General features: G+C 38.9%; 1 protein-coding gene across 2 annotated transcripts in view; it reads right to left on the reverse strand.

Annotated features, from left to right (window-relative positions):
- Positions 1–4088: 4088 nt before the first annotated feature.
- doc2b (double C2-like domains, beta) overlaps positions 4089–13350 on the reverse strand; it is a 131844-nt gene continuing 122582 nt past the window's right edge. For both annotated transcript variants that reach the window (XM_044221449.1, XM_044221450.1), the window contains 3 exons: positions 12879–12960; positions 10386–10482; positions 4089–8791 (listed from right to left, as the gene is read on the reverse strand). In XM_044221449.1, the coding sequence (XP_044077384.1) occupies positions 8658–8791; positions 10386–10482; positions 12879–12960 (313 nt within the window). In that variant the 3' untranslated portion in view covers positions 4089–8657. The remainder of the gene's footprint in view (positions 8792–10385; positions 10483–12878; positions 12961–13350) is intronic.

Consider the following 13350-nt stretch of genomic DNA (forward strand, 5'->3'; position numbering starts at 1 on the left):
ATAAAAATGCATTTTATGATTAGGTGAGCCTTGAATCTTTGCCAGGTGATTAAATGAATGAAGGGATGAGCAATGATCCTTTCTAATGATAAGAAGTGGGAAGAACAACAGTAGTTCAGTACTTCTGTTTTCCTCTTCCCAAAGTCTGCAGTCAGACTTAAATTAAAGTTAATACAGTAGTGTTGATATTAGTACAGTGAGTTTATCAGAGTTTTTTTTTTGCTTAAAACAACTGACTTGATTGACTTTGAACTGTACAGTAAATGTGTAATGAAACCATTTATATATATATACATTTTCTTTTAATGATAACCTAAATGTTACTCAACATAGAAACACAGCGTCTCCTGGATATATTAACAGTGCTGTAGATTTATGTTATGGCCATCAGTTTTAATGTTTTTTTCCTACTACGATACCCATGAGCCTTAGCCACAATTGCTACGAGGAAGAAGCCAGTCAGAGCCATGTATCAGAGTTATATCAAATTCAAAATGCTTTGTCTTTGCAATGGGGAACAAAAAACTGCACTGTTGTTGCGGATTTCATCCAAAACTGACCATCGCACCAAACAGTGAATGGATGTTTCAGATCGATATGCACCTTGGGAGTTATTGTTTGCATCTCTCCTTGTGTTTTTATGTAAACAATCTTGTACCTTTTGACTTTTTTTTATCAAAAGAACCTGACATTTCAGAATCAGTGACATATTTTTATTTCACCTCCCAAAGTGTTTCTTTTTAAAGAGGCTTTTTATCAATGCTAGCACACCGTTTTATTTCCAACATCTCTTATCTGTTATGTTTCATTGTTATTATTATTGTTTTTTATCTTATTTCATTGAGTATTTTATTTAATTTTATTTTTGTATTTTAATTGATTTTATTTGCCTTATTGCAGTCATGTGATTCAACCATGTAAAGCACTTGTTAAAGCTTTGTTTTCAAAAGTGCTGTATAAATATGCTGTATAAATGTATTATAATTATTTTCATCTTTTGTATTGGTGATTCAACCAGGAGTTTCATGCACATCCAAGCCATCCAAGTGTTCCAACTGCCAATCACCTGATAAAGTTAAGTCGATTAAAGGTCCAGTGTGTAACATTTAGGAGGAGCTATTGGCAGAAATGGAATATAATATTTATAAGTACGTTTTAATTAGTGTATAATCACCTGAAGATAAGAATCGTGTTTTCGTTACCTTAAAATAAGCCCTTTATATCTACAGAGGGAGCCTTCCACGGAGGTCGCTATGTTGCACCGCCATGTTTCTACAGAAGCCCAGAACGGACAAACCAAACACTAGCACTAGATATGGCCGTTAACGTTTTTTGTGAGTTTCGCGGCTACCGTAGTTTCTTCTACACGCTTGGAAGGGGAGGGTGAGGCGAGCAGTATTCAAATGGTTGCAAACTGCAATTTCACTGCTAGATGCCACTAAATCCTACACACTGGACCTTTTAATTGTTAATATAAAAATATTGATTCGTGGAGCTTTAACTGTATGTAACTCTCTCTTAGCAAACACAATGCTAAAGTGAGGTGGTTACTTGAAAACCAGATAACTGCTTATCTGTCAATGTTACTGGTCATCTGAGGCAAGCCAGTTAGAGGATTTTAGTACCTAAAATGTTGCTGGCAGAGAGTTCAGACTCTTTCACTGTTGTGCTATAATGGGTTCCATTAGGGGATGAGGGCACAAAGAAATAGGCAGTCACACAGCTAATTGATTTTCCTTTGTTCCCTGCATGTGATTCAGAGCTGTGCAGCTTATGGTTTTCTGCAAGAGTAACTTGGCAAAAGGCACAAAAAGGAGATCCGTACTTTTCTTGAATTGTCTCCTAATGTCCTTTTATAGGGGAATACCACTTGAAAAACTGCCTGTCTTTTCAATAGACATGCACAATGCAGCTTGGCTCTGAATAGAAACAACTCTCAATGCAAGATAGAGTAGAAGTTGGAACACTATAATGTATATCTAGTTTCCTATTTGATGTGTCTCAATATGTGCATATAATGTAAAATTAATGGCTGCAGCAGCTTCAGCTAAAAATTAGGTTTTTTGAGAGAAGAAGAACGCTTGATGAAGTCATCAGGGTTATTTGGCCTTGGGTATTGAGATTATATATTTATGACAGAAAGCCTTATAAACTGGAGCCATGGACTTTAAAAGATTCTCTGGTATTAGACCTTCTCTGGTAAATATACCTTTACCAGAGAAGGTCTAATGAAAAGGTTATTGGTTGCATTATGGGAAATGTAGGATCTAGCATGCTAGCAAGTTGAAGTGAGGATATCTCTGCCTATGTTTCTTCGATTTTGATATTCTTCTTTAAAACCTGTCTCTTCTCAGTCCCCCAAATATATGGAAGTACAATACTAAATAACTAAGAGTACCCCTCCAATGTAATTTCAAATGTTGCATTGATTGTGGGATGTTGTACAACTAGTGAATCTGTACATTTGTTTCTCTACTTTTTAATGCAGGATTTGCTTTATAGTACATGCGCTGCTAAAATATAACATACTTTTAGGCATGACTCTAGGAAAGTATCTCAATAACTACTGGATGGATTGCCGTAGAATTATGTACAGACATTCATGGTCCCCAGGGGATGCATCATAGGGACTTTCCCCTGACTTTTCATCTAGCAGTTTTCACATATCCAGTTAAAAATACCTCAACATATACCAGATGGATTGGCACAAAATTTGGAACAGATATCCATAGTTCCCAGATGATGAATCCTAAAAGCTTTGGAGATCCCCTGACTTTTACTCTAGCACCATCATGAGGTTCACATTTGTGGTTTTAAGTGAAATGTATCAAGAGCTGTTGGGTGGATTGCCATGAAATTTAGAACAGACATTAATGTTCCCCTCCAGATGAATTGTAATAATTGTGATGATTCCATATCTTTTCATACAGTGCCATCATTAGGTCAGAATTTTAAATGCTAGCATGCTAATACGCTAAACTAAGATGATTAACATGGTATGCAGTGTACATGCTAAACATAAGCTTTTTAGCATTGTCTGAGAAAGGACTTACTTATTGCAGGAATGCCTCACTTTGGCTCTCATCATAGAAGAAGGTAGTAGCAAATTAACCATTAGTCATCTATATTCCTTCTTTTGATATACTGAGTCATGTGGAAAACCTATTAAATTAGCTATGCTAAGGTAGCACACAGACATAAACTTGCGTGATGACTCTGGCCTTGTATTAGCAGGAAACACAGCAGTCATATAGCTTCCTGTTGCTTTCCAGTCAAAATACATTAGTACACTGGTATCACTGAGCTGGCAGGAACCGCCCGCTGTTTGCAAGCACCATTAGCATGGACCCTGACCTGAGCTACAGAACTTATGCCACAGGAAGTCATTTTGCAGCACTTTAACTAGACTAATAAGTATGCAACCTTACACTACGTCTCTTATCGTTATTAGTTACCACAGTGTGCAGAAATAATTGATCCTTCAACATTATGACAGAAAATATCAAGAGCTCAACGCACTGCAACTCAAGAAAACACATGCAAGTACAAAAAACACAAGCAAATGAAGAAAACATTATAATCAATTTGACAACACATATGCAGCAAAAGAAACTGCGCTGCAAATACAGAAAACACAACCAGAAAAGCATGTTTCTGTATTTGATTTTTGTATTTGCAGCACATCTTGTTGTGCATCATGTGTGTTGTCGAGTTGTCAAACAGAAATGTGCTTTTGTTTTATTTCGTTGCTGATTTTTTTTCCTAAATGGTGTGCACGTGTTGTCACATTGGTAAAGATGTTTTCTTAATTTTGTTATGCTTTTTCTATTTTCATGTGTTTTCTTAAGTTTAAAATTATTGCAACATGCTGTATCTAAACTATTTATTATAATACAGTAATTCATTTTTAAATTAATCTTTGAAAAGCATGTGAGCAAAAATACATTAATAGAAACAAGGAAAGGCACAATAACATGCCCATTTGGCATAGGACTAAAATGTAATTTGAGACAATGCATTTATAGTCATAGATTCAACAAACCAGAATAATGCAAACAGATGCCTGAGTGTTAAAAAGGAAACAAAACAACAAAGGAGAGATTTTAATTCACATCAAGTCACGCTTCCAGATAGTCAATACAGCAGCCAAACAGGCAATGCGATAGTGTTCAAAGGTACAAAATGTTGTCCAGAAGAAAGACTGACTTGCTAGCATAATTTTAGAGCATCCACAGTCGTATATTTTGTTTTTTTTTTAATACAGAAAACAGTATCAAACATTAGGCAAAGTCATCTCATGACAAAACCAAGAACATCTGCATGCAGTTTTGTTTTTTTCATAATATTGAGCTTGCATACAAAGGCAGACAGATTACAAAATCAAAATCACATGTCAGTTGTATTCATTACATATTCATCAGAGAGAGACAGAGGGATCACTGTTGTGTCAAGGAGTATATTGAGATGCCAACAAGGTTTCACAGCCGGTTTGTGCCTCACAAATAAATGTGTCTTAACACTTAAAGAAATGTGAGGCCCGATGTGATGCATTAAACATTTAATTCCCCAGCTTTGAAGGTGCGATACCATTTGTCAAAATCAATTGTTCTTCAAAATGAATGGAATGTAGTGTGAAAGCAATGTAATAGTTCTAATAACACTATGTCATAAATCAAACTATGGGTCAAGAAGGTTAAATAATATAACAAATGGACGTTAGGGCTGTTTGTCACTATTCACCAGCTGTAATTAGTGAGTTTAAATGATGCGATTATAAAAACAGTCAGCCACACTGACAGAATCGACATGCTCCTAAAAACAAACATGCCTGGCTTACAGTGACGTGAGGTAATGACAAAAAGCTGTTAGCTGAATTGCAAGCCTGACAGGAATCCTGAACGTTACGTGAGGACTATCTGTATGGCGTTTCTGTGTTACCAGTCAGTGCACGGTGGAAATTTACAAGAAAGGTGGGTGCGGGGGCATGCAGAAAAGGTCATACTGCAGAATCAAACTCATAAAATCACAAATACATGGCATGCATCCCAGCCCACTGATCCATGAGGGCAACTCAAGTTAGGAGTTTTCAGCCCTGGAAAGTTTCCAGAACTGCACAGGGACTCGGGGTATCAAACAAAAACATAAAATATTGAATGAAAAAAACAAAACGTAAATAATTCAACAGGCTAGAAGGAGTCAAAGTAAAACTTTAGTTATCTTAGTATATGACTAGAGTGTCATTGCCCCCGGTAGTTTGCTTCTGGGCTGTGAGTTCAACCATCTCTATTCCCGGATATGTGTGCCCAAATACAGAGCTTTAGATTTGACATATGAACAATATCAACAACACAGAGCACTAAGCTGCACATTCTTAGAGGATTTACTGTGGAATAGAAGGGGTTAAACATGTACATTCTGTTTGATATATTTATAGTGGAGCTGCTTACATAAAAAAAAACAACTTAACAGATGCAACAACATAGTAACAATATACATACACGGCTAGTATATTAAAAATTCTGCCCTTCTCACCCTGGCCCATTTTAGCAAAGCTTGCATTGCACGACCGAACAATCGCACAGAGTTTTGCCCCTTTCAGTGGCAAACTTGAATTTCAGCAACAATAGGCTGTTGTAAACATTACATGCTTTTGTTATTATTATTATTTTTTTTAAATATTTGACGTAAACTTTCCGTTTTGAAAATTCTGCCCTTTTGACAAACAGCAGGCACATTTTCAGCCACATTACAGTTGAAAATGCCATCAGCGAGTTTTTGTGGAAACTCATTTTCTGTAGTGTAAACAATAAGCTGCACACACACACACACACACACACACACACACACACACACACACTATAGAGCTGCCCAATCATGTGGTATTGTGGTTCGACAAGTGATTTTCACCAGGCGGGTCACCCACTGAACTTCATTCTGTTGTTGATTGCAGCTGGTCTCTAACAAGTAGGCTCTCTATTTTCCACACAGTGAAGTAAGGCTGTGTGACGGGATGGCAGTTTACAGTGACAGTGAATGTTTCCACCTCTGTGCCAAAATTATCCACAGAATATCAGCTGCATATGAGACCTACTTTAATGTCCATAACCCTCTTCAGCTCCTGACTAATCACAAAGCAGCTATTACACGATTATGCTCTTACTAGTCTGACTCACAGGAAGTAGGCTGCGGGTATAAGCCTGCCATTGGCCAACTATTTCAGTTGGAATTCTCCTCCCCTTCCGCTATCTGCGTGTCACCGTTTTCGTTTTAAGTCTTCGCCGCTACGTGAAACGGCAACAACCTCCGAGCTGGCAACCCACACGCTGAAAATGGCAAGTTTTGGCGAAGATTTGGATCGTGCAATAAGGCAGGCCTGCTTGGTTCTTTCGGTGCATGGTTGTAAAGATATACAAAGACGTTCTTGCACATTTGCCCACTGGTTATGGAAAAAGTTTCATATTCTAAGCATGGCCTGTCATCTGCAGTGAGCTGACATTGACCAATGTACCGATCCTTCCACTTCACACGAGCTTCTGTGCTATCGGTTTAATAATGTTCTGCAAGAGCTACATACTGCTATTAAATCATCTATGGTTTTAACAAGTCCAGTGAGCTCCTCCAGAGCTGAAGTATAGGCAGACTTCACCGCTAGGGCACTGATGCTCAAGTTATGTTTGTCTTTTTTATCAGTAAAATTCGTATCACATAGTTGACATACTTCTTTTACTGTTTTTTTGTGCCATTTTCTTTTGCGGGGATTTAGCCATTTTAATGCCATGGCTCGCCTCCCCAAGTGCAAATGTTCCACCAAAACAAGATCCCCCCGACAATATTTTGCAAGGGCACCATCGCTGCATCCACAATTGTCATTAATTTAAACAAATACAAACAAGCCAGAACGTGTTTTCCCCCTATACCCTGCTCTTACTGCACTTGCCCTTGAAGTCTGAACCCCGGTTCTTTAAAGCATTCAATGTAAAAATCACTTTTGACCACAGGCAGACAGCCAGCTGACTGAAAACAATGCTGTGGCCCATCCATCTCAAATTTTACTTGAATTTCTAAATGCATATTTGATTTAGCAACCCATCGCTTTAGCACTGTAAATTAAGAAACCAGCTATTTTGAAGTCTGGATAGGATGACTGAATGGATAAAACACTTGAGGAGCCTTGACATCAAGATTACCACACAGCTAGGCAGCTCTATAGATTAGGGGTTGCACTGAAAAATCAGTGAGTAGTCCAAGTAGACAGTGCTATGACACCTGGCATTGTCTCGTATTGATTAGTCTATACAGAGACACACAGGGAATCAGTGTTTGTTACGTGATGAATACTTGTAAGTAGCCTTGAGGAGGAGTTTAGGCAAAGTTGATTTTTGTATCTCTCTCATTTAGTTCACACTGGCCAAACAGTTTGCTTATTGGACAAAAATTTGGTCATCCTGCCACCTTACAGATGAGCATCAGTCCCTTTCCCCCAACATCCCCCAAGCAGAATTTATGACCATCAACTGCCAACATCTGTCTCCTTATACCCACTAAGCCTTGGATTTTGGAGTTGTTTTGTGTTGTTGACGTGGTTATGGTACTTTCGCCTTTCCAACAAACAGCACTGCAGCTTACTGGGAAGAGTACTGAAGGCCTCACTATACTTCAAACAAAGTACTTGTCATAGGTAACAGTTTCTGAGACCCCTCTTTCCAATGGTGGAGAGGGGGGGTCTCAGACAATCTGACAACGATGCGTTCAGAGAGACGACAGCACGGAAGGCCATAACGCTGAGGCAACGGGATGCTGACAAAGAGGGCCCTGTCAAAAACAAATGCACCTGAACCTGGCTCAACTTCTGCGGCAACACAACGTCCTCTGGTTAAGACATTGCGTTGGCCAATCAAATGCGTGGAAGTGTACATTCCAGGTGGATTACTTTGTAATGTAAACGCTGTATTTCTACTGTTTACCTCGCGATTGATGTGACAAAAGATAAAGTGATTTCTGCTGTGATAACTTTCCAGAGTTTCAAAATCCTTCCCTGTAATATAAGCTGTTGTGCAGTGTTTTGGTGTTCAATAATTGTTCAGTTCAGCGTCTCACCAATACCTGAAACAACATGCCCTCAACGCAGCCCATTACATTTTTAATTATGACATTTTGCTACATCCTTTGTTAGATTCTCCACTCTTTTACCACCAAGATGATAGTATGAAGGCTTTGTTTCAGGGACTGGTGAACCATTGGTAAATCATTTAGCTGCTGTAAAAGATCTCATCAACTAGAAAGCATTTGCTCCTTTTATCTTCACTGATCATACAAGGAATCAGAATTATGAAGCTTAAAATTCAACACTATGATCCCCGTGATTAATTTTGTTGATTGAATTTCTCTTAAAAGAAAAATAACTGAGCAGCCGTGCAACCCCTATTGTAGATGTGAAAGTGTTTAATACAAACGTAAGTTTTTGGATATTTTTAAATGAGCCCTGTTGAGAGGGAATATATTCCCAAAGAGGTGTCACAGGTCGCTGTGGCCAACATGAGGAAAATCCAGAGAAGAAGAGCTGGGAGGAGGAGTAAGGAAAATGAAGGCAGGAGTCCTATCTGGTGCAACCAGGGAGGGGACGGGGGCCAACAGGTTGGATGACAGGCTGTGGGTCTTCAGTCATTTAATGAACCAGGTAATTCATTGGTCAGCGTGTGCCAGCGCTCAATTTTCTTGTCTTTGTTTTTAAGGCAGTCAAACCAGTGTTTGAGCCTCTCTCCGTTTGCATTGATACCCAGAGATACACCACCTGAAAGAAGGCACAAGGACAGTATGAGTCATACTGTATGCTGTTTGAGATTTCCTTTATAAGGAGTTTATAAGTTAAGACTGCTGGTTTATTAATGGTTTCATTCATTTACCAATGCTACCCTTAAGGTCCATTTAGTAGCTGTTCTGAAACTATCGATCATATCAGAACAGCTACTACATGACCTTTGATCACTGGTGGAAAGTAACCAGGTACATTTACTCAAGTAGTGTACTTAAATACAATTCTGAGGTACTTGTACTTGAGTATTTTAATTTTATGCTGCTTTCTACTTCTACGTTTTACTCTGCTACATTTATTTGACAGCTGTAGTTACTGGTAACTTTACCGATTCAGATTTTAAATACCTATAATGAGCATATAAAATATTAGCCATTGTTATACAGTATTAAACCACCCAATAGTATATGAAATAACTAGAATCAGCTCCACTGCAATCAACTACAACATTAAAATGCTGTATATATAATAATGCAGTGCAGTAATTACTATCCAGTGGTATAATAACAATATAACTCTGACAGAGCCCTTTTGCCTGCATAGTGTTTTTTTTAATCTTTTATACTTAAAGTATATTTTTCTGATAATACTTCTATACTTTTATTTAAGTACAGTTTTGAATGCAGGACTTCTAAGGGAGTATTTTGATAGAGTGCTATTGCTGCTTTTACTTAATAAAGGATCTGAACACCTCTTCACACCACTGCCCTTGAGGTGAGATTGTTTTCTCAACTGCTGAACTTTGAATCTCAGCATTTACAGATGCTTCGTAGAGCATACTTTAGAGAGGAGAACAGATGTCACTCGCTGCTGATTGGTTAGGGAAAAGCACAACAAAATAACTCCTCCAAACACAAATCGCTGAACATAAACACAATGTCAAGCTGAAAGTTAAACAAAGTGGCAATTCAGCTTGATTTTCAGGCTGGGTCACTGAGGGACGAGAGCATGAAATTTGTCTTTACTGCAACCCTCAGCAATTCTTAAGATTGTGGCAAAACAATCTTAACTCAAGGTCCACTTACTAGCCCTTTCTGAAACCTCGTGGTCTTCATAAGCAAATGATGTTTGCTCAGTTTCCATGACTTCAAGAGGACCAGGAGTTAAGATTTTTTTTTTTTTTTACCAAACTACTATTTCCAAGGTCAATGAGGAACTTTTATGCTCAAATTGCTCAGATGCTGTTTTCCAAGTCTTATAATTTTTCTGATATGTTCGTTTATTCACGTTTTTTTCTCCAAAAATGTATTAATTGATTGATTTTAAATGGGATAAAATCTTTTTATTACTGTAGAGGGAGTGCTTTGAAAGAGGTTTGCGCATCATTGCAACATCCTTAAATTGACATGAGTACATGATGGCAGGCCAGCTAGTTCCCAGCATGGCTCAGTGCTTGTTTGTTTCCCAGCCTCCAGGCTTAGAAAGGGCTGGGCAGATGGCAGACTCAGCTGGACAGACGGCCAGTGGTGCTGCTGATACTGCTGAATATCAGTCAAGCTATTTAAGCTCGTCCCACACCGTCGTCATCTCTGACGAAAGCTGAGCTGGCCTGCCACGGTTCACCTGTGCTTACCTATGAAATCGTTGGACTTTCCGATGTCGTAGTCCCACACGGTCACCTCCAAGGTCTTTTTGGTGAGGTCTGCATATTTTATGTCGTAACAGAACTCCTACAGGAAACAGAACGGCAGAAAATAAGAGCTCCAGTAGTTCCTCTCTCCAGTATGATCACATACGATCACAATTACATATCACATCTTTTCAGATTATCACAAAGTATGAAACCTAAAATGTGTGTTTAAAGGTGTTGAACATGTTGAATAAGAGTCCAATCTGCTTCACCACCTTTACAACAAAACACTCTTCTGCATGGCTTTTGGGTTTGCATAATTATCATTACAAACCTGAATGCAATTGACATTTGTTTAATTTTCTGGTGAAATTGATTCACATAATTCTGAGCGCCTCATTGAGTTTTAATATTTTTTGTTAGTGCCTAAAATAATACGCAGGTTAATGTCGTTGCAGTATTTGACTTTCTGCTCTCTCACAGCCAGCCCTATTAGTTCAGGACACTTACATAGACCCATTCAGTATACTACAAGTGTCAGAGTTATCTTGATTGGACCACAGAGGAATTAAATGTAAAATACATACTAGGGTACTTTAACAGAATGACAGTATAATCAATAAAGTACACTGTCCACTAAATGAAACAAGCATTTTTTCTGATATCAATTTGCACTGTGTGAAGCAAGAACATGTACTCTGCATCTCAATCTGCAGTTCAATCAGGGTTGCTGCTCCACTTTAATGAAATCAATGCCTTGATACGGAGGAAGACCCTCATTGCTCGTCTCTGACAGAAAGGCCAAGAGGTGATGGAAGAATATGGGCGCAAAAAATGTCAGAGGAAATGTCAAGCCGCTGGCCTGTGTGAGTGTTTGGCCACGGCCGTCCACTCGTATACAGGCGGGTACCACCGAGCCAAGCTACCCTGTGCCACGATGCACTGAGGGGCCTGTTTAGTGTTGAAAAGATTTTTTGGCATCTTTCTGCAAAACATGGCTGGGTCCTCAGGGTCTTCAGCAATGCATTTCTGATTTCAACAGTATTTATAATCAGGTGTTCATCTGTGAGACTGAGCTGCTCTGGCTCATTTTAGAAGAGAATAAGGGCTGATTACTAGTCTTGTTTCCTCTGTACTGAATTTATCAAAGCATTTTTACAGCACACTACAGCAATGGGAACTCACAGTCAAAATATGTTACGGTCCCTGTTTTAAACCTGCTATAATTGATGTTTTGGCCACTTGGGGGGCTGCTGACATATTGTCACCTTATAGTGTTGATTTAGTGTTAGCAAACAGTTGCCTATTTACAGAGCAATGTTAGCATCTATTTGGAGTCATATTTCTGGCCACCTGGCAAATGTAAGTCCAATATTCACTCTCCTTTTAGCTCTGTTCTGCGTTACACTAATTCCTGAGTAAAACGGTCACGGTCTCTTTAGAAGCTATGCCAGCTAGTCGCTAACTTTGTCCGTCTGCTGTTTGGTGGTGAGCAGGCAGTGTACAGTGGTTTTATCAGAGCACTGAAAACAGCTGCCTGCTGCAACTGGACACAGGGCTGATGAGAGCAGTGAGAGTGAACCAAAACAAATTGAGGGCCATGAAAACCAAAACAACGAGCTGAAAGAAGCTAAAAGGCTCCACAGAGCTGAGGGGAACCGCACAGTTGGTGATAATTCTCTCTGGATTTGTCACGATGAGCGACACATTTACATTACATGTAGTAATTTGTTCCATTGTTAATGAAAAAAATATTGATTGGTGCAGCTTTAAAGCCCCCGAAAACCTATTTTCAAAGCCTAGGGAAGATTAAATATTGGTGACTATTTAACCAGCAAGTTTTGAAAAAATATCCGTAGGTATTTTTCAGTAAGAGTTTAACAGACAAAAAACCCCACAGCTGTCATCACATTTTGATTCAAATGTTGCTAAATCCTGATTGGTGCACAGAAGTACGTGACATCACCTTTAGCCAAATGAGCCCCGCCCACTTCAAACCAGTGAGAAGAACAAGGACAAAAATACAAATATAGAAATCCCCCATGTGAAATAACGAAAACTACTGTAACTTTGGCAGAAAATTGTGTGTTCATGTAGGACCCCATTTTCATAGTGAGAACCTGATAGAGAAAATACATTTTCAGGGCCTTTAAAGAAATGATGGAGATAACAGAAGTGGATGACTAGGAGACATAATCTTAAATTTCATTCTGACACTCTGTTAAACAGGTTTGCATCAACGTCACACAATCCCAATCTTTGATGGGAAACCAAGATGACAAAAAGTAATCTTATGGCGAATGTAGAAAAATGTGCTTCTTTTTGATCTGACAGTCGTGCCCTCCCAGAATGGCTTTTGTAGGTCCCAGAGTTATGGAGGTTGCTCAGCACACAAAAGCCCAGAATAAACACTCAACTCAGGTAAAATAAAAATAGGGGGGGAAAAAAGAAGAAATTGGACCTGCAAGGTTTTATTGCAATAGCCGTGGTTTATACCTCGTTGAACTCGGGATTGAGTGTCTTCTTTTTCACAGCAGTCTTGTGCTTTGACTTTTTGTTCTCGTCAGGCTTCAGGTACCTGTAGGAGAGCAGAGCGGGGAGGGAAGGCAGGAAGACTTAATACAGGACTTAACGGTGCTGATAAGGAACTGCAAGGATAAAACACTACAAATCCTCATCATTTATTAAATGCCTACATGATGATGTATTGTTTGAAACCCTCATCAACTATATAAATCCTCATGTACAATGTAAAAGCATCATTCTCTGTCCTCCAGAGGGTGCTGTGGTACTGCCCTCTATTCAACCACACAGCTGCATTACATTACACACACTACATTACATTACTACGTTATCTGACTTTAATAGACTCCACCTGTGCTTTTATTAAAGACATTTTTTTCCCAGTTGGTAATACATAGATGCTGTTGTGTCATCACCTCTCAAAGCAGCTCTTCTCTGCCAAGAT

Source organism: Siniperca chuatsi, linkage group LG14, assembly GCF_020085105.1.
Source record: "Siniperca chuatsi isolate FFG_IHB_CAS linkage group LG14, ASM2008510v1, whole genome shotgun sequence".
Lineage (NCBI taxonomy): Eukaryota > Metazoa > Chordata > Actinopteri > Centrarchiformes > Sinipercidae > Siniperca > Siniperca chuatsi.